Source organism: Pteropus alecto, unplaced genomic scaffold, assembly GCF_000325575.1.
Source record: "Pteropus alecto unplaced genomic scaffold, ASM32557v1 scaffold7, whole genome shotgun sequence".
In the NCBI taxonomy this organism is placed as follows: domain Eukaryota; kingdom Metazoa; phylum Chordata; class Mammalia; order Chiroptera; family Pteropodidae; genus Pteropus; species Pteropus alecto.
In genome coordinates, this window is record NW_006494614.1 from 44,234,326 (window position 1) to 44,256,325 (window position 22,000).

Consider the following 22,000-nt stretch of genomic DNA (forward strand, 5'->3'; position numbering starts at 1 on the left):
ATAACCCTCACTGCCTTCTAAGAGAATGGATACTGTCACTTGCTGTGTTGAGGGACTGGGGTGAGGATGGAATCTTGGCAAAGCCAGGAGAGTACTCTGCTCTGAATTTTCTTAAGGGGGTGTTTTACATATAAGAGTTGGATGGAAAAAGAGGAGGGGGAAGGTGACATATATCCCTCCCTTTTTAAGAAGATTTCCTAGAAATCCCACATTTCTTACAAATCTCACTGGCCAGAATCTGGTCACCCGGCCACACATAGCTGCAAAGGAGGCTGGGAAATGTAGTTGTTTTTTTTTTAGCTTTTGTAACTTACTTAGCTAAATGTTATGGTTCTGTTTTTAAGGAGAGATGGGAAAATAGTTGTCTCTGCCTCGGGAGCAACTAGCTATGCCGTGGAAGGGGATGGGGATGCACTAGGGAGACGTCCTAAAGGACGTGACATCTAAATTGGGTGCCGAAGGAGACAGGCCCAGGTCAATTGGGCTTAGTTTGGGTAAGTTGGAGGGGCAAGGAAAGAGGGGGTGGTGGTGAAGCAATGGAGAGGGTGGTAGAAGATAGCACATTGAGACGTGTAAAGTTCTAGGGGGGACAGCAGTCCAGGGAAAGAAGACAGCTGAAGCAAAGGGCCTGAGGCCAGAAAGAACTTGGTGAATTGGAGTAACAGAAAGAAGGGCAGAGTGGCCTGAGTGTAGTGAACCAGGGACAAGACCACACAGGGATTAGATCACACAGGAATAGAGTTTGGATTTCATTCCAAGAGTGATGAGAAGCCACTTACAGGTTTAAGCCAGGGGAGGACGTGACAAATTTGCCTGTAAAGAATTGTTGTGGCTGGTGCACAGAGAAGGTAAAGGAAGGGAGGAGGAGGCAAATTCATTCGCACAGCTTCCTGGGTGAGGTCAGGCCACTGGAAATGGAAAAGCACGTTGGAAAGGTAAGCACTGAGTCCAAACATAAGGTGTAGTAAAGTGTGACTTGTGGTTGTCTCCAGCATCCCTAAGAGACCAACGTCATCCATCCCTCTCACCGGGGACAGCCAGACAGACTCTGACATCCTGGCATTCATCAAGGCCAGACAGAACATTCTTCAGAAGAAATGTAAGTGCACCTTCCCCCAGGTCACCCCACTCTGCTCACCAACACTTGGGGGAGGTAGGGGGGAAGGCTTGCAGTGAAGCAAGAAGGAAGTAGGAAGCTTACTGCATGTTCCCGAAGCCACAGGACTGGCCTTTCAGTCACCGCACATGTGCCTGACCTCTGCTCCTGCCTGGAGAAAGCCTCAAGAGGCAACGTCAGAAACCCAGGCCCAATAGAGTGGCCAGCCCAGATGCTCCTATCCTGCTTGGCAAAGCTTCTCTTCCTCTTCCGGATCTTCAGCCCCCTTTGTTCTCTGTCCCCAAAGCCAGCTCTCCTTTGTTCAGCCCTCTCTAAACAGGAGGTGGCTGAGTGATGGTTTGTTAACTTACTGACTACCTGGCTAGAAATATCACTCTGCTGTTGGAGTGTAGTTTTTAATACTGAGTTGTAGATATAAACACCACTTGAAGACTCAGGCTTAAGGGCAACGTAAGTTACGAAAGCAATATATGTGGCGTGTCAGATAACAGGAAGAGAAAGAGAAGGCCCTTCTGGGCCTTCATTGCTGACCTCGCTCGCTATAGACAGGCCTCTTCTGCCCACAGGGACGAGCCCCAGGGCCCCTCATCCAAGCCTGCTTTTTAGTCTTAGCCTCATCCCAGTGATTCAAAGGCTGCTAGGCAGCTTAGCATTGCTTTCCCATGTCAGTGGGGCACCTCAATCAATATAAAGGCCAATTAAACCCTATAACGACTGACACCTGCCCTGAGAGACCTACCTACACCCAGCTTCACTACCAACTCTGCAGTTTATACAGTAGGAGGTTTGCCCATGGATGGAGCTCCACAAGTAAAGGAGGCCTTCACCATATCATAGTAAGCAGAAGAAAACAGGCTCCCTCACTGGGAAGGCACCCTAATTATAGTCCTCTCTTCACCACTAGGATCAGCAACATTAGCACAACTGTCAAGTCTTTTCTGAGACCGGAGTTAGGCTGGCTCTGCCTGCAGCCTACTGTGACACCTTGACCACATAATTTGCCTTCTCTTATCCTCAGTTTCTTTGTCTAAAAAAGGAAAAGAAAAAAGAAACATTAAATTCAGATTCGGAGACCTCCAAGACCCCATCCATGCCCAAAATACTCTAATGATGCGTGTTGGACACTGAACAATTCTATACAGTTAATGGACTCTGTATTTACTGGGCTCCTTCCATATGCCAGGCACTGTACCAGTGCTAAGGCTGTAAGAGTGAACAAGACAGAGCCTAGCCACTGACATCCCGGGAGGAGAAAGGAGATAGACAATGAAAACAAACCAACAAATATGTGAGATCATTTGAAATGCGGATGAGTGCTATGAAATAACAAAATATGTAATGTTGTAGAGAGCAACAAGGAAGACTGTGTTTAACTAGGAAAGGGGAGGGAGGACCTTCCTGAAGAGGGGAACTTTAAACTGATAGCTGAACAATGAGAATGGCAGCCCTGCGGTATTCTGTGAGTGAGTGTTCTAAGCACAAAAAGCAGAAAGTGAACAGCCCTGAAGGGAAGGAGCTTTGCTTGGTCACAGGGTAGGGAGGAGGCCAGAGTGGCTGGAAGGCTGAATAAAGGAGCAGGGGCCGGATCACACGGGTCTTGTGTAAGGGGCTTGGCTTCTATTCCAGGTATAGTGGGAACTCCGTGAAGAATCTAAACCATGGCAGGTTGTGATCTGATTGGTGCTTTGGAAAGCTCACTCTGGCTGTTGTATGTAGTGTAGGTTATAGAACAGGGGTCCCCAAACCCCAGGCTGTGGACCAGTACGCATCCATAGCCTGTTAGGAACTGGGCCACACAGCAGGAGTTGAGCAGCTGGCGAGTGAGCAAGCGAAGCTTCATCTGTGTTTACAACTGCTCCCCAGCGCTAGCGTCACCACCTCAGTTCCACCTCAGATCATCAGGCATTAGATTGTCATAGAAGCACAGGTCCCTGTTGCCAAAAAGGTTGGGAACCACTGTTGTAGAGGACCAGGAGGAGCACAGTTATCAGGCTCCTGGGTGGGTCCAGGCAAGGAGTGAGGGCAGCCTGGACTAACCAGCTGATTGGACATGAGCTGTGAAGGAGAGAGGAGAGCCAAGAGGGCTCCTGGGCTTCTGATCGGAGCAGTTAACAGGACGGTGGTGCCATTTCCAGAAATGAGAAAGGCAAGGGGAAGTGAACATGAAAGGGAAGGAGCTGGAGGACATACGAGTTCTGGTTGGCCCATTCAGAGTTTCAGGTGCCGTGTGAGATCCTAGGGGAGATGGTGAGTAGGCTCAGGATGAGGTCTGAATGGTGTATAAACGCGTGGCCCTGATAAAATCTCCTTTGAAGAGAGAAAATAGAATTATTCCAGTTGCTGATAACAGATCCCTGGGGTACTGTGACATTTAGAGCAGGCTGGATGATCCATCCAAAGATGCTGAGAAGACTCAGCCAGGGCCAGAGCAGGGCCAGCGAGTGAGTGAGTGTGGCCTCAGGCAGGTCTGCAGGAGAATGTGTTCCGAGGGGAGATGGACCAGTAGAGTCCAGTGCTGCTGAGAGGTTGAGCCATGGAGGCCCTGGACAAGTGCCCTTTTAGGCAGGGGACTGAGAGGATGAAAGCCCCGTTGGTTGCAGGTGTTGAGGGAAGCAGAGAGAGTGTGTAGAGACAACTCTTCTGGGGAGTTCAGCTGTGAAGAGCAGCAGAGAAATGAGGGTAGAACTAAAGGGAAGCAGGATACGAGGGCAGGGGAGGGGATTTGCTTTTGTTTTAAATAGTTATGAAGACATATTTATGTACCGAAAGGAATCGTCCAATAGAACACAGGCAATTGATGATGTGGAAAAGAGGACCAAAACTGCAGGAGAAAATTCTCTTAGGAAGTACAGGGGATGGTGCCTTGGATGTAAGTGAAGAGCTAAGCTGGCTTTTGGAGCAGGAAGGCCCCCTCTCCTGGGACAAAGTCATAAAAATCAACTGTCATTTTCCCGTCAAGAAGTCTACAAGTGAGCAATATTTTAAAGTTATTGTTTACTCAGCTTTTATGCACATAATAGAGACTTTTTCATCCAACCCTCTCAAAAGAGACAAGGCATTATTAACCCAAGGTCTGTGTCAAAATGGCATCTTCCTGCTAACACCATGCCCAAATGGTACAGAAAGCTAGGCTGAAGGGTGGGGCACTTTTATTAAAATGTGTATGGCATATTACCATTTATATTTTTTTTTCATTGATATTATTCCATCTGATGCTCTCAACACTCCTGTAAGGTATACAGAGCCAAGAGTATGATCCCCCTTTTGACAGGTAAGGAAACATGCACATAGAGGTTGAATAACTTGCCCAGAGAACAAATGGCAGAGCCAAGATAACCCTGGTTTTCTGCACTCTCTCCACTGGGCCACAGTCTTGAAAAGCCACTCCACTGTCTTGTGTTGGTCTCTTGGGTTCCACCCTCCCTGTAGCTGGGGAGTTTTGTTCTCCAAACAAACAGCAGCCTGGAAGTAATTCATCAAAACAAACAAAAGTTCAAGGGTTCAATTTTTATTCTTATGAGAATAAAAATAATCATGGGTTCATAGTGACTGCAAAGGAAGCTGAAGACGGGATGACAAAGGGTCCCTCTCCTGCCAGGTCGGGGCTGAAAGGCCAGCAGGTACAGCCTCTCTGGACATGTGGCAGATGGCCCAGGTCCCGCCACGCAGCGCTTTCTGCGCAGTCCACTTATCGGGCCTCCTTGTCAGGCAAACACACAGGCCAGGGCCCAGGCACCTTCCCCCGCCAAAGCAAACACTTCCCTCTCCCCTGGGCTCCCTCTGCTCTTAATTTAGCTGGCTGACTGGGCTTCTTCATGAGCGCTCATTATGGGGAATGTGTGACTGTCAGCCTGGGAGCAAGAGCCCAGAGAGGGCCATTTAACATAAGCCTCCCATTGGCTCTCAGACCTCGCCAAGGACCCAGGTGAATCTACTTGATTTAGACCTCCTGGGAAAGCTGTGGAACATTTAAATCCCTACCAAGGGCACCTATGGGCAGGTATATATCCCTAAAAGGAACATTAGTCATTCATGGTGTCAAATCCTGTTTCTAACTGCCAAGGATGGCTTTAAAATCTGAGAAAATTAGGTTAACTCCTTTTTAGGGTGTTTTCTTTTCCTTAATCTTCCATAATCTCTGAGTTTGGAAATATTTCCATTTGGACAGGAGCCTTGATGTGACGCCCATGACCACAGCTACCCCTTCTCCAGCTGGTACCAGGAAGAGGCTCTGCCTGAGTGCCTCAAAGCCCCGCCACCCCCCACTCCCACCATCTCCACTCTGAGAGACCCTCCAGCTCTCTCCTTTGTTCAGGAATCTTCCCAGTGAAATGGATGGAATATGGAACTAGAAGGGAAGAGAACGAAATATAAGGGCTGTCTCTGCCCTGTGTAAACTTGGGCAGCCCGCCTCCTCCAGCCTCCCAGATGCCATCTTTGCCCAGGGCTCAGACTCTCCTGAGATAATGTCCATAAAAGTCCCTCATGAACTGCCAAGCACCAGGGAGCTGTTAGTGGGGTAGCTGGCCTCTGGTGAGAACTGCCCCAACACGGTACAGTGTGACTATTGTTTTATTTTCTATTTTTTTAGTTTTCAATTACAATCAGCATTCAATATTATTTTATATTAGTTTCAGGTGTACAACATAGTGATTAGACATTTATATAATTTACAAAGCAATTCCCCCAATTAGTCTAGTATCCATCTAGCACTATACACAGTTATTGCAATATTATTGACTATATTTCCTATGCTATACTTCACATTCCCATGACTATTTTGTAACTACCAATTTATACTTCTTAATTCCTTTACCTTTTTCACCCAACTTCCAACCCCTCTCCCATCTGGCAATCACCATTTGTTCTCTGTATCTACGAGTCTGTGTTCGTTTTGTTTATTCATTTTGTTCTTCAGGTTTCACATATAAGTGAGATCAAATGGTGTTTGTCTTTGTCTTATTTCACTTAGCATAATACCCTCTAGGTCCATCCATGTCATTGCAAATAGTAAGATTTCATTTTTTATGGCTGAGTAATATACCATTGTATATGTACCACCTCTTCTTTATCAAATTGTCTATTGATAGACACTTAGGTTGTTTCCATATCTTGGCAACTGTAAATAGCCCTGCAGTGAACATAGGAGTGCATTTATTTTTTCGAATTAGTGTTTTGGTTTTCTGTGGATAACTACCCAGAAGTGCAATTGCTGGGTCATAGGTAGTTCTATTTTCAATTTTTTGAGGAACCTCCAAACTGTTTTCTATAGTGGCTACACCAATTTACAATCCCACCAACAGTATACGAGGGTTCCCTTTTCTCCACACCGTCGCCAACACTTGTTTTTTGATTTACTGATGATAACCATTCTGACAGATGTGGGGTGATATCTCATTGTGGTTTTAATTTGCATTTTTCTGATCATTTGTGACAGTGAGCATCTGTATGTTCTCTGTATTTCGATAGAGATTGCATCGAATCTATGATTGCTTTGGGTTGTATGGATATTTTAAAGATGTTAATTCTTCCTATCCATGAGGATGGTAACTGCTTCCATTTATTTGTATCTTCTTCAAATTTTTTTTTCAATGACTTATAATTTTCTGAGTACAGGATTTTTACCTCCTTAGTTAAATTTATTCCTAGGCATTTTGTTGTTTTTGATGCAATTGTAAATAGGATTGTTTTCCAAATTTCTCTTTTTAATAGTTTGTTATTGGTGTATAAAAATGTAATTGATTTCTGAATATTAATTTGTATTCTGCTACTTTACTGAATTTATTTATCTGTTCTAATAGTTTTATGGTAAACTCTTTTGGATTCTCTCTATATAATTTCATGTTATCTGCAAATGACAGTTTTTCCTTTCCAACTTTGATGACTTTTCTTTCTTTCTTTCTTTCTTTCTTTTTTTTTTTTTTTTTTTTGTCTGCTTGCTGTGGCTAGGACTTCCAATACTACATCGAATAAAAATGGTGAACATGGACATCCTTGCCTTGTTCTTGAACTTAAGAAAAAGGCTTTTAGCTTTTCCCCATTGAGTATGATGTTAGCTATGGGTTTGTCATATGTGGCCTTTATTATGTTGAGTTATATTCCCTCTACTTCTACTTTGCTGAGAGAGTTTTTCATAAATGGATACCAGATTTTGTCAAACACTTTTTTGATCATATGATTTTTATTTTTCAATTTGTTATTGTGGTGTATCACATTGACTGAGTTGAAGATATTGAACCAAACTTGCATCCCAGGAATAAATCCCACTTGATGGTGATGTATGGTTGTTTTAACGTATTGCTGAATTCAGTTTGCTAATATTTTGTTGAGGATTTTTCATATATGTTCAACAGGGATATCACCTGTAATTGTCTTTCTTTGCAGTGTCTTTGTCTGGTTTTGGAATCAGGGTAATGGTGGCCTCATAAAATGAGCTGGGGAGCTTTTCTTCCTCTTCAATTCTTTGAAATAGTTTGAGAAGGCTAGGTATTAATTCTTTGAATGTTTGGTAAAATTCACCTGTGAAGCCATCTGGCCCAGGACTTTTGTTTGTTGAGAGTTTTTTGATTACTGATTTGATTTTGTTTGTAATAATCGGTCTGTTCAGATTTTCTGTTTATTCTTAATTCAGTCTTGGAAGATAGTACATTTCTAGGAATTTATCCATTATTACAGATTGTCCAATTTTTTGACATACAATCACTCATAGTATTTTCATACAATCTTTTCTGTGGTGTCAGATGTTACTTCTCTTTCATTGTTGATTTTATTTATTTGGACCCTCTTTCTTTTTTTCTTCATGAGTCTGGTTAAAGGTTTATCAATTTTGTTTATCTTTTTTAAAAAAAAAAAACAGCTCTTGGCTTCATTGATCTTTTGTATTTTTTTCTTAAGACTTTATTTTATTTATTTCCACTCTGGTCTTTATTAATTTCCTTCCTCCTACTCACTTTGGGCTTTGTTTGCTGTTACTTTTCTAGTTCCTTTAAATATAAGGTTAGATTTTTTTATTTGAAGTTTTTCTTATTTCTTGAGGTAGGCCTGTATTGCTATAAATTTCTCTCTTAGGGCTGCTTTTGCTGTGTCCCATAGATTTTGAGTTGTGTTTTCATTTTCATTTGTCTCAAGGTATCTTTTGATTTATTCTTTGATCTCATTATTAACCCATTTATTAATAGCATGTTATTTACTCTCCACGTTTGTGTATTTTTCAATTTTTTTCTTGTCATTGATTTCTAGTTTCATTTTATTGTGGGCGCAGAAGATGCTTGTTGTGATTTCAGTCTTCTTAAATTTATTGAGACTTGTTTTGTGGCCTAACACGTGGTCTATCCTGGAGAATGTTCCATGTGCACTTGAGAAGAATATCTATTCTGCTGTTTTGGGGTGAAACGTTCTGAAAATATCAATTAAATCCATCTAGTCTAGTGTGTCATTCAAGCCCACTGATTCCTTGTTGATTTTCTGTCTTGAAGTTCTGTCCTATGGTGTCAATGGAATGTTAAAGTCTCCTACTATGAGTGTATTACTGTTGATCTCTCCCCTTATGTCAGTCAATAATTGCTTTATACATGTAGGTGCACCCGCGTTGGGTGCATATATGTTTACCAGGGTTATGTCCTCTTGTTATATTGATCCCTTTATCAATATGTAATGCCCTTCTTTGTCTCTTACCATATCCTTGTTTTAAAATCTATTTTGTCTGATATAAAAATTGCTACTCCAGCTTTTTTTTTCATTTCCATTTGTGTTCCATAACCAATCTTTTTCCATCCCTTAAATTTCAGTCTGTGTGTCTTTTAATCTGAAGTGGGTCTCTTGTAGACAATATATACATGGGCCTTTTTTCTTATCCAGTCAGCTACCCTATGTCTTTTGTTTGGAGTATTTAATCCATTTACATTTAAAGTGATTATGGGTAGGTACATAGTTATTGCCATTTATTATTCATATTTATAAGGTTTTCCCCTCTTTTTCTTCTAAAGAAGTCCCTTGAACATTTCTTATAACACTGGCTTTGTGGTGATGAATTATCTGGGAAGCTCTTTATCTCACCTTCCATTTTAATCGATTGCTTTGCCGGTAGTCTTTGTTGTAGGTCCTTGCTTTTTATCACTTTGAGTATTTTGTGCCAATTCCTTCTGGCCTTCAAATTTTCTGTTAAGAAAACAGCTGACAGTCTTATGGGAGCTCCCTTGTAAGTAACTACCTACCTTTCTCTCATTGCTTTTAGGATTCTCTATTTGTCTTTAACATTTGGCATTTTAATATGATGTGTCTTGGTGTGGGCCTGTTTGGGTTCATCTTGTTTGGGATGCTCTGCACTTAGATTTATATTTCCTTTGCCAGGTTAGGGAAGGCTCTGCACTTCCTGGACTTAGATTTATATTTCCTTTGCCAGGTTAGGGAAGTTTTCTGTCATTATTTCTTCAAATGGACTCTCTATCAGTTGCTCTCTCTCTTCTCCTTCTGGTACCCCTATGATGTGAATGTTGTTGCACTTGATGTTGACCCAGAGGTCTCTTAAACTTTCTTTACTTTTTTTTTCTTTTTGCTGTTCCAATTGGGTATTTTCTGCTACCTTGTCTTCCAAATCAGTACTCGATCTTCTGCTTCATCTAATCTGTTGATTCCTTCCAGTGTAGTTTTCATTTCAATTATTGTGATCTTCATTTCTGACTAGTTCTTTTTTACAGTTTCTATGTCTTTTTTATGCTTACTGTCTTTTTATTGAAGTTCTCACTGAGATCACCTATTCTTCCCCTAAGTTCATTGACCATCCTTATAACCAATGATTTGAACTCTGTATCTGGTAGGTCGCTTGCTTACATTTCATTTAATTATTTTTCTGGAGTTTACTCCTATTCTTTCATTTGGGACACGTTTTTTGTTTTGTTTTGTTTTTTAATTTTGGCTGCCTCTCTGTGTTCATTTCATAGATTTGCTACATCTGCCAGTCTTGGCCAAGTGGCCTCTTTATGTAGTAGGTATTCTGTGTTGCCCCATGGCTCAGTCTCCCTGGTCACCTATGCTTGATGCTCCAAGTGTGTCCCTTGTGTAGGTTGTGCGTGCTCTCCTGTTGTAGTTAAGCCTTGATTGCTGTTGGCATGTCAGTGGGTGGAATCGACTCTCAGGCTCACTGGCTGTGACGATTGGCCACAGGGTATGAGCTGTTGTGTGGGGAGCTGACCCCACAAAGTAGGATTCACCCCAACAGGATCATGTGCCTGTTGAGACCACCCTTTGAGTGTGGCACTTGTAGGGCTATTTAGGTGGTACTCTGTTGTGACACAGCCTCCAAGTATGTTGATTCTGGGGCCCCTTGGGAGGGGCTTCCATGTGGGCCAATGTCAGCCACTGCTTGTGACTACCCATGGCTACCTGGTAGGAGATACAAAGCAATCCGTGGTGGTTATTAACTCTGCTGACCTGAGGTACATGGGAGAGGCCATGTGGTGAACTGAGACTAGCTACCACCAGTACCAGGTCTGGAGCAGCTCAGTGAAGGGTCCCGGGCACCCCAAGATCTGAGGCCATCTGCCAGCTGCCTGCAAGACTCGGCAGCTAAAGGAGTTCTGAGTTGTATGCAAGTTGGGTGAGGCGAGGTCCCAGGAAGTCACCAGTGTGGGGTGAACGGCACTCCCCAGGTTAATGCACACCCAGGTTTGGTGCCAGCACTGAGCCTGTGGCCATTTGCAAAAATCTCAGATCACATTGAGGCCAGCTGCCACCCATCTATGGCCCACAGACCCCCAGGATTTGTTCAGGAAACACTGCAGTTCAGGTGGGGGCTAGTCATTCACCACCCAAAATGTCCCCAGAGGTGCACAAGCCAAGGTCTGCCGATTGCTACCCAAAGAGTCTCCTGCCAAGAGGTCTGGGTGAGGTAGGATCCCAGGGGGTCTCTGAGGTGGAGCAGGTGAATATCACCAGGCCAGTGTAGACTCAGATTTGGCCATGTTGAGGGAGGACTCAACACAGGCAAGGTGGCACCTGCCTGCAGGCTGCACAGGAGGAGAGGGCTCAATGTAGGGGTAATGGTGGCTGTCCCTCCAGTCCTCATCCTGAAGCCACACAACTCAGTCCTTTCCTGTATGTCTCTGGTGCCTCCTGAGCTGTTGTCCCTCTGCCAGAACCCAGGGCAAATGCCTGTGAGCATGTGAGTCTATGCATGGGCCCTTTAAGGGGACATTTGGGTTTCCAACAGCCTTCCAACTCACCTGGATGGTCAGAATCTCCACTGATTTTTACAGCAGATTTTGTGGGACTCCTCTTCCTGGCACAGGAACCTTGGACTGGAAAGCCCCAGCATGGGGCTGGGGACCCTTACTCCTCCAGGGGAACCTCTGTGGCCAAGACATCCAATGCTCAAATGCCACTCACAGGTACAGGGCCAGTCCGTTTCGCAACTCTACCCCTCCTACCAGTAACAATGTGGCCTCTTCTTTATATCCTTAGTTATAGCTGTTACATTCAACTAGTCTTTAGGTGGTTCTCCAGGTTGATTGTTATATAATTTAGTTGTAATCTTAATGAGGTCATGGGAGGAGACAAGCACAGCATTTACCTACTCCTCCATCTTGACTATACCTGATTTTTTTTTTAATGATTTATCTATAGCAGTACCCTCCATTCTGGGAATCAACAGTCAGAAAACACCAATATAGACTGACAGTTCCATCACTTAACTGGGATTCATAAAGTAAATAATACACTAGAAACAGCGACTTTTGTTTTAGGTTGTGGCTTGTATATGTGAGGAACCATGTCTTGGCGTATCGAGCATTCTGAGCCTGGCTCAGCAGCATTTCCTCTCTGCCCCACCTCACCCCCACTCATCTTTGCACACAAGTGTCTGTGAGAGTTAGTGACAGTCCTAGGGTGGGAGCTGGGTCAGACACCATGCTCGTTACCACTGGTAGCAGTAACTAATTCTGACCCAGTCTGCTTGCCAATAAGTAGTGTAGAGGAAACATCAGACCAATGACTTGGTCAGCAGCCACATGGCTGGCTGGTGGTTTCCAGTTCCTGTCTTTGCCAGTCCTTGGAACAGAGAGATGAAAGCAGTGGGTCTCAGCCCTGACTGTTCATGAGAATCACCTAGGCCCACTGCAGAGATTCTGATTAATCTGCCCTGGGAGTGGCCTGGGAAAGAGGATTTCCAAAAGCTCCCCAGAGGTTTCCAGTAGGAAGCTGAGCTGAGAACCATGGCTCCACAGTAAGTGGAACACATCAGCTTCACATGCTCTGGTAAGCCTACTGGTCTTCCTTCCTGTTCTAGAGTTCAATTAGGACAGCTAAGAATGTCCTAAAGATAAGGACTATCTCCATGAACACTGAGACTAGCCCTAAGGCCTTGCACACAGAATTAGATCTGGAGGACCAAAGGCTCATAGTCTTGAATTGTTTTCAACCCCTTCCTTCTTGTTATCTCCCATATTCAATATGCTGCAGAGAATTAGTAATTCTTCCTCAACAATGTCAAGCAGACCACACTCACGCTCCCCACCCATGGCCAGGTACCCATGGCCACACCCAGATGGCTGCAGCTGCCTCACCCCTCAATCTCTCTGCCTGTTGCAGTTTTTTTTTTAAACACCGTGTTCATTACTCTGCCCAAGAATCTTCAGAAATTTCTTTTTGCTATTATCGTGATAGCCAAACTATAAGAGGATTAACTACATGTCACTCATACCAGTTCCCCTCATACTTTAATGAGCCAGTTGATCTAGGGGTTTTGTTGAACTGCAGATTCTGATCCAGTGAGTCTGGATGAGGCCCAAGATTCTGCATTTCTTAACAAGCTCCCTGGGGGTGCCGATACTGCTGGTCCATGGACCACACTTTGAGAAGCCAGAAACCATGCTAGCTACCTTACTTTTTCCAAGTACCTCATCTGCTCCAGAGATTGGGAAATGAGAAAAGTGAGGCCCAGAGAACTAACATGATTTGCCCAAAATCATACCATAGGTTGGGGACCATCATGACTAGAACTCAGGGATCCTTGTTCTTAATCCAGAAAACCCTTCTCCATACTCAGCCATGGGAGGTGACAAGATGGAGCCACGTGATCAGAAGAAGCCATCCTGGAATACAGTGAATATCTGGAGCAAAAAGAAAGGAGAGAATCTCTCAGAGAATGAAGTAGGAGTGTCAGTGAAAACCATGGGATTAGAGAATGAGTGCTGTTTCTGGCTCAGGGAGATGAAACTTTTGCAAAGGACACAAAAGGAATCTTCATGCAGAGTTTGGGGAGTAAATGCAGCCCCTGGGGATCAGGACACTGAGAGGTGCACTGTCTGAGGCCCACGGAGAATGGCCTACAGCCTCCTCCCCTCACCCTTCAATCCCAGGAGAAGTCAGTAATCCATGTACAGCCTAACCAAAAATATCTGTCTCCTTTCAGGTTTCCAGTAAGCGTCCAGCCGTGCATTGTGGCAGGAAGAACAGAGTACAGATGAAGGTGCCTCCTCTCACACACCCTGGCTTCAAAAGTGATCTGAATGGAGGGGTCTGTATTTCTTTAGGAATAGTGTCCTGGAGGCTATCAGTGAGGACAGGGCCACCTTTGCTGTGGATGCTAGAGCTAGGGGCAGGATGGGGGCTTTAGCTCACTCTTGCAGTGGTGTTTCTAATAGATAATGATAAACCTTTGAGATTATGAAATAGTCTCATCATAATGTAGTATCAGAGGATGCTCATACTGGTAGAATAGGGGGAAATAATAATCTGTTATTTTTAGCCATTTATCAGCCACTTTCCTGCCCTATCCCCTGGTTTAGAAGCCCAAGAATGGCTGGGGCAGGCCAGGAAATAGGTCAGAGCCAAAGACATGGCAGTGGAATACAAGGCATCTTAATGGCCAGTCCTAATCTCTGGGAACAAATCCTCCACCATCACCCTCATACCCAGATGACCAGTAGGCAGTGCCTGAATGAGCTGTATCTCCAGGGAGCCACCCACCCTGCAGTGCCTAAGGACATCACAGCACCCAGAGAACAGTGATAGCTCCTAGGAGCTCTGCACTATGGGCACCTTAGGCTTCACACTCTCACCCAGCCACTTGGGGCTCTGCAGGATTAGAGCCAGTACTCCTCATTCCCACCAGGAAAACATAGCTACTGGGGGTCTCATCTTAGTGAGCCTTCCAGCACTTCAGGCCCAGGCTCCATAATGCAGATACAGCCAAGGGTGAGCCAGCCCTCAGGAGGCCCTAGGAGAAATGCCTCCTGCAGCTGAGTGGTGGCAGCAAAGTTCCAAGCCAGCCATAGTTGAGGATGAAGAGTTAAGGCAGGGGAAGAGGATCAACACCTGGAAATGAACTTACTAAATAAAAGTGCTTGTCCACTGATCCTGTTATCGCTGTCCTATAAATATGGTACCTCGCCATCCTGGAGAGAGAGCAGAGAGAAAATACAATATAATTGGCTTATTTCTCCCCTCCCTTCTCAGAACTGGGTAAAAGGATCATGCAGGAGAAGATAGATCTTCACATTTCAAAGCTAGACAAGCCCACAGAGCTCTTCTACTGCACACTCTTGTTTGCATAATTAGAAAACTGCAGCAAAGAGGAGGCCCTGGTTTGCTGATACACAACTAGATAGTGGCAAAAGTCCCCTCCTCGGGGCACTTTTCCTGACCCCCTCTATCCCATGACTCTGTTTTATTTTCTTAATCACTATAAGACATATCCTCTGTATTTGCTTATATTTTTATGGCCTGCAAACCCTCCCCACAAGACTAAAAGCTCCTTGTCAACAGGGACCAACCTGCCTGTCTTGCTCATCATTATTTCCCTAGCACAAGTCAGTACTCAAAACATGTTTTTTCAGTTGATAGATGGGAGAGTCAGAACCAAGACCTCCTGCTCCTCAGGTTGATATTGCTCCCATGGCTTCACTCTGGCTCCATAACATAGGCCCATCAGGGCAAGGTCCAGTCTCTCTGGTTCACTTCTGGCTTCCACAGTTCTATGACACATAATAAGTCCTCAGTAAAGTCTATAGAATCTGGGGAAAACCAAAGAGGGACCTTACAAGATCCTAGAAGCCTCCCCAAGAGTCCATGAGGCACACATGTAAATAAACACACACATTCTCTCAGGAGTCCTGAAGATGGCATGGAGTTGGCCATTGTCCCTCGGAAACAGTCTCAGTGTACCTGGCACACCTTAGTGCCAACAGCCTTCTAGAGCTGGTTAGAGTCTATTGACTTTAGCTCTCCTATTGAGAAGTTATCTCCTGGATCCAAATAATTTCTTGACAGAGATGTGTGGTGCAGTCCCATGCAAGGTGTGAACCCTCCTCCTAGAGATATCACTAGGGAAAAAGAGGAAATGAAGAAGAGAGAAAAACAAACAGCTGGCAACTTAGGACAGAGTATGTGCAGCAACTGGGGAGGGAGTCTCCCCTACAAAAGCCCCCTCCCAATGGAAGCTGGGCCTTTGATGTAGACACATCTTGACTTCAGCGCATCTTCTCCAAAGCTCATTGGCCTCTGCAAATGGGAGGAATGGATGAAATGCTCTGAAAAGACTCTCCAGCAATCCACCTGGGTTCAGTGAAGCCATGAAGGTCCAGAGAATCTGAGCTCACTCCAGCCTAAAATGTGGAGCTTTCCACAATGTCTTCTGGAAAGCAGCCTGGCCAGTGACTCCAGCCCAGCCCCTACTAGAATTCAGTTGGCTCTGCCATTCCCTTGACAGGAAGTGATGGGGGAGGGGGACTTGGAATGGGGTTTGTTCAGCTCTTCCAAAAAGGGATTTTTAGAAAGCAGATAGAGAAACTGTGGTAGATGGGATAACTAGTCTTAATTCTTCACCCCTCATAATAGAATTATACATCCAAAGCATTGCCACAGCCTCATGTGGCAAAGTACACTTCCTTACCCCTAAAATTTGAACTTGGCCCTATGACTTGCTTTGGTCAATGAGATGTTAGCAAACATGATGCAAGCAGAAGCTTGAAATGTGCTTGCATGGTTGGGCTTGCCTCTTGCACTCCAGTGACCTGCCATGAGAAGAACGTGCCCTGGAGAACTGCTGCCCCTTCACTTCTATCCCAAAAAATAGAGAAGACCTGAGCCTAGCCTGCAACCTGGAGCCAAGCCCAGTAGACTTGGATCCTGGAACAAATTCCCATCAAGCCCAGTTCAGATCAACTGAACCCTGGCTGACCCATCATGAGAATAAATGCTTGTGGTCATAAGTCACTGAGACTTGAAGTGGTTTTTTATGAAGCATTAATTGTAGCAATAGCTACAGTACATGAGACAGTACATGACTAGACCCAGAATTTCTCAGAGTTTATTCTGTCCCACCATACCACCTATTGAAAGGCACTTGAGAAAAGGCTGAATATGAAAAAATAGGACTGCCACTTACGGCCATGATAGAGAAATGGGGACCTGATTTACCCTCCTGCTTTCAATGACCTAAAACTAAATAAAATCTATATAAAAGAATGGTTTTCAAATATTGGATAAAAGGCAGTAGAGGACATTGATACCTAAAAGAAGGGAAATAAATGAAATGAGCCCTATGATTACCCCAACTTCCTACCTACAGAGTAGAGTGTTCAGGCTGCAGTTCAGTAAGGGGAAGCCAGGTGGCACCTAGTGGTTTCCTTGAGTTAAGGAAATGAAGCTGGAGAGTTCAGGGAAGCCAAGGTGGCTCAAATTGGCAAGGCAGAGTACCAGAGGTGAGTGGGCTGCAGAGAGGGAGACAGAGATGAGAAAGGGGGGGTGGGAAGAGAGGGGGCAGGGGGAGAGAGAGAGAGAGAGAGAGAGAGAGAGAGAGAGAGAGAGAGAGAGAGAGAGAGAGAGAAGAGAGAAATAGATGATAGAAAGATGAGAAAGATGAGAGAGAGAGATGATATGGATAGAGAGAGATGATGGAGGTAGAGAGAGAGAGAGAGAGAGAGCACGAGCGCTCTCTGGAGATCTGCAGAGGGTACTTTTGAGTCTTCGGCTAACTGCTGATAAGCACATACGTGTGAGAAAATCACCCAAGGCTGGGAAAAGAACCACCAGAAGGAAGCAAGTAGATAACACAGGGCTGAGAATCATGTTCCCAACAAACAAAGCAGAGAAACCTCTTCACAAAAGAATCATTGAATAGAAAATACAGAAGGACATTGCCTCAGAAGTGGGTCCAGATTAGCCCTAGATGAAAAGCTACTATGGTCCTGCCTAACAAAGCCTAGAAAGCAAGCCTCAGAAGATTCACACTGTTTCCAGTAAGTTTCTAAGTAACTGCACTGAGTCTCAGAACAAAGCTCAGAAATACTTAAAAGACTACAAAAAAAATAATTCAGCACCTGACAATGTAGAATCCACAATGTCTGACATCCAATTTAAAAAAAAAAAAAAAAATTACCAGACATTCAAAGAAGCAGGAAATATGGCCTATAATGAGGAGAAAACCCAATTGGCAGAAACAGAAATAGGCCCAGGAACGACACAGATGATAAAGTAGACAGGGACATATTTTTTAAATGCAGTTGTGATCCCTAAACTGTTAACGTGACTCATTCATCTGATCATTCTTTGAACAAGGATGCAATAACCAAGACAGAGAAGGTGCCAGCCATCTTGGAATTTATATTCTAATTAAGGAGAAGGAAAATAAACAAGAGAATCTAAGCTAAGAAGGAGTTGGGGGTGGGATAGGATGGGCCTGGCCTTATGAAAGTACATAAGGGTGTGAAAGCCAGGCAGGTATGGAGAGGAAGGCAGAAGAGAAAGGCTTAGGACCAGAATGGTGGGTTAGGGGTTCAGTGATGTGAGGAGGCCTGAGGCTGAATGGTTGAATAAGAACACAGCATGGCGAACAAAGGATTCGTGGGGAATTTGAATTACCTAGGAATATGGGGGAAGAGAGTATTCCATGATGTGTGTCCAGGGGCTGCCAGGGCTTTAAGGCAGAGGAGATGTGGAAAGTTTGGCTGTGAATGTTGGGAGTTGAAAATGTATGATGTGTATAATATATAACATTTAAACTGTGGAAGGAGGAAATAGCATTTTCTTTGATACAAGCTCTGTCTCCTGTGTGATAAATGGCCTCTGGACATGACCCTGGATGCTTCTTTCATGGCAAGGAAGGCAGCCACCCTCTTTAGGGTTAACTCCTTTATTTGGGGTTTCCATGGCCAAGTGCCAGCCAGCACAGCTGAGCCAATTTTATGCACACAGCGGGGCTGGCAGAAAGCTAGTTATGCCTCCACCCTCTCAATTCACTCAACTCCTTGTCTCAAGACGGCATCCCCTCCCCAGACCAGCCCCATTTCCCCTCTGGTCCCAGGTGTGAGATACTATTGTCATCTTCTCTTCTCTGAAATATCTTTTGGGTTTGCCTTTTCTATCACTGTCCTTAGAGCCAGGCAAGGAGATCTCCTCAACCATACCACAGAGGGCACTGCACTTTTAAGTGCCTTCCTAGAAAGCTTCTTAGTCACCCTCTGGTACTGGGACCCGCCATGGCCAGCATTGTCATCCACGCGGGTCATCCTTAGCCCAGATAAGGGCCCATGTGGACCTCTGTTCCATTTACTCCCTTCAGGCTGTTCTTCAACTCAGGGGTTGACCAATGCCCCCAAAGTGCTCCAGGATTTGTGTCTATGGAGTTGTCCCGAGGCTTTAGGTCAGTCCCTTGTTCCAGGAGAATAGCCTAGTGAGCAGGTCATTCTTACTGACTGGTGCAGTATTCTTTTCATGGCATTGCTCAAGATTGTGTCACCAGACTGGTACTGATGTGCTGATTTGAGTGACGCTCATAGTCAGACGTAGGACAAAGAATCTTTACATGCACTGATTAGAAAACAAACTCATAAGTATCTCTTCTCTATTATATTCTAAATCTTCACCAATAAATCACTATATCTCATGTGGGCTCATGAATTTTTTAAACAAATTGCTTATATAGAGAGGGGGCCACAAAAAATATTTGCCAGGACCCTACACACCCAGGAGCAGCCCTGGCCTCTTCTCTACTCTCAGTTCCTCAGCTCACTATCACTCTCAGGCCCCGGGGAGGCTCTGCTCCTCCCTGGGGCCAAGACAAAGTCTGTCTTGGTCAATACTCCTGATCTACATCCTGGTCCCTGTCCTCCCAAGCTTATTGCTGTTTTATCTCCAATGCCTCTTGTATCTCTGGGTGTTTTCTACAGAATGCAGAGGTAAGGGGACAAAGGGGGGCTTCTCAATATGGAGTGTCCTGTGGATCCCCGAACAATCCCATTGCTTTTCTCAAATGTAGTGGCCATCAAGAGAGAGGGGCATGGTCTTCCCACTCCTGTTGTTCTCCCAAGGACATTTGCCTGATGTGTTAGGACAACCTGGCCAGTTTCTTCGTTACGTTCCACAGATGAGCTATTTCCTTGCAGGAGTTACCAATCACAATGACTCAGAAAAAGGGGTAGAGAACTAAGTCATGACAGACGCTGGCAGTGGCCTGCCCATGTCCCCCAGCCCACCTGAAGGTCACATGCAACTTTCATGAACTGTCCCCACCTACACCAATCTTCCTATCTCAAGCATCTGTATGTCTCTACCTAAAGGTTCTCTTTGACCACAGAAGCACTCTCAGCCCCTGTGAAGGGCATGCCGGCAGTGTAGGAGCTAACCTTCCCTAGAGCAGTCCTCAACTAATGAGGGACAGGAGTTGGTAGATAAACACCCCAGCTTCCTTATGACCCTATGGGACAACTCTGAAGTGTGCCCTACACAGTCTCCCAGAGGTCCCCAGTGGGGTCAAGCCCCAGGTGCCCACAACAGTCACCTGCTCAATAACACATCCTGTATAGGCTGCCTTCCTTCTCCTGTCTCTCTTCCCCACTCTTGGGATCTCTTCCTGGGATCACTTTCCAGATGAACTACTCTCATCCAAACTTTGCCTTAGGGTCTGCTTCAATTCCAACTTAAGGCAAAGGCATCTATCTCAGAATCATGGCAGGAGGGGGCGGGGGCGGTGCTCTTGCAATCAAGATGACTGAGCTGGTAAAAATGGGAGTCTCCCTAACTTCAATCAGAGCCCCACTCTTAACTGCGCTACTTACTGGGGCTCGGGGAAAGATCTCATTTGAGAAAGGAATCCTGCTGCTCCAAAAACAATGGAAATTTCAGAACAAGGTCAACAACAGGTTGGTTGGTTGGTTGGTTGGTTGGTTGGTCATTTGGTTGGTTGGTTTTGAGCCTTTCCCTCGTCTCACCCTTCAGCTTTCCCCATGCTCTCTGCTGGTCACACAGCTGGGCTGGACCTCCCCTGAGGTCATACTCTCTAGCTATGGGGGATAGACAGACCCACACAAATCTGCACCACCTCTGCCTCCATAAAGGATACTCTCCCACACCCTTCACTGTGGGGAGACCTCGGGAACCCAGACAACCACATGCAGAACCTGTTGCTTCAGCCCGTGGTGGCTTCCATTAGGTGGGCTCGGTGAGGGTGGCAGGATCTGAAACCAGGGCTCCTCTCTGCTTGCTCTTTTCCCTGGGGCAGGTGGGCCTTATCTTCTCTCCCCTTAGTTCCCATTTGACCAGTGCACTTTTTCATTTGTGCGGATATGTGCCTATTGAATGACTCCATAAGTGAATACCGATGTTGGATTCGGGATGGGAGGCCTGTCCTTTTCCTTATCTCAGAGCCCATTCAGATGGAAAGAGGTCCGTGCCCAGCTGCTCTGTTTACTCTATATTCTCTGCCCATTATACGTGAAATTGATCGTGGGGGTGGGGAGGTGTTTTTCTTCTTTTTCCTCCAATCTCCTTATTAGTTCAGCCTCAGAAAGTCCCTTATCACTGCCGGATGTCAGGCCACACTCTGCCATCAGGCCTGGCCATATTAAACTCTCCATTAATTGATTGTGCCCTCCCCCACTTGGGAAACACAAATTGGCTTGGCCCATTAGCAGCAATAATTCCCTGAAAGGGACTGTAAATCATGACCTGTGTCCACGGGCCACTCACAGTGGAGCAATGCTCACGTGGGAGGTGTCGGGCTAGAACGCTGGAAGGGCAGGGGAGGCCCTTGCAGTCTGCAGGCTCTCTCCCAAACCTGACCACTTAAGGCCACAGCCAACCAGAAGGAGTAGCTAAGAGAGGCCTCAGCACACAGAATGTGTACGAATGAGAAAAGGGAGGGAGAGAGGGAAAGGGGGTTCAGTCTGTGGGGCAGAGTGCTTTGAGGACCTCTTGAGTTGACCCCCACACACACCAAGTCCCCCATTATGTTACTCTTTGGCTCTGTGGCCTTGGGTTTTTAGATGTCCCCCACCAAACTGAAAATGCTTCAGAGAAAGGTGCTATCCTTAACTCCAGTCAGGTCATGCCTTGCTGGTTTTACTGCGTCTGTGAAAATCTGAGTGTGTGGGGAGAGGAAGAGAGAAACCAGAGAGAGCAGAGAGGAAGGAGCACCAGGGGAGAAAAGGAGCAGCCAGGAAAGGTGGGAAGAGGCCGCGGTCTGGCCAACTTACCAGCACATAGTAGGTTCTCAATCGGAACAGTAGTCCCTTCCTTATCTGACAGAGATCTGTGCAAAGACCCCCAGTGGATGCCTGAAACTGTGGACAGTACCAAACCCTATATAAACCATGTTATTTCCTGTACATACATATCTTTCCACTTAAAGGAAGCACATTACAGCTCCTCTTTGGCCTATCCAAATTGCCAGCATCACTACTCTTGCACTTTGAGACCATTATTAAGTAAAAACAAGTGTTATTTGAACACCAGCACCGTGATACCATGAAAGTGGATCTGTTAACAGAGAGGGCTACAGAGTGACTAACTGGCAGGGAACGTTTGCAGTGTGGATACTCTGGGAAAAGGGAAGATTCACATCTTAGATTGGACAGAGCAAGATGGTAAGAGATTTCATTATGCAACTCA

The 22,000-nt window shown here is 45.2% G+C and overlaps 1 protein-coding gene across 4 annotated transcripts in view; it reads left to right on the plus strand.

Annotated features, from left to right (window-relative positions):
- Positions 1–14,468, plus strand: part of KIF6 (kinesin family member 6) — a 369,189-nt gene extending 354,721 nt beyond the window's left edge. For all 4 annotated transcript variants that reach the window (XM_006926847.3, XM_025042753.1, XM_025042754.1 and 1 more), the window contains 2 exons: positions 993–1,099; positions 13,524–14,468. In XM_006926847.3, the coding sequence (XP_006926909.2) occupies positions 993–1,099; positions 13,524–13,534 (118 nt within the window). In that variant the 3' untranslated portion in view covers positions 13,535–14,468. The remainder of the gene's footprint in view (positions 1–992; positions 1,100–13,523) is intronic.
- The last annotated feature ends 7,532 nt before the right edge of the window (positions 14,469–22,000 follow it).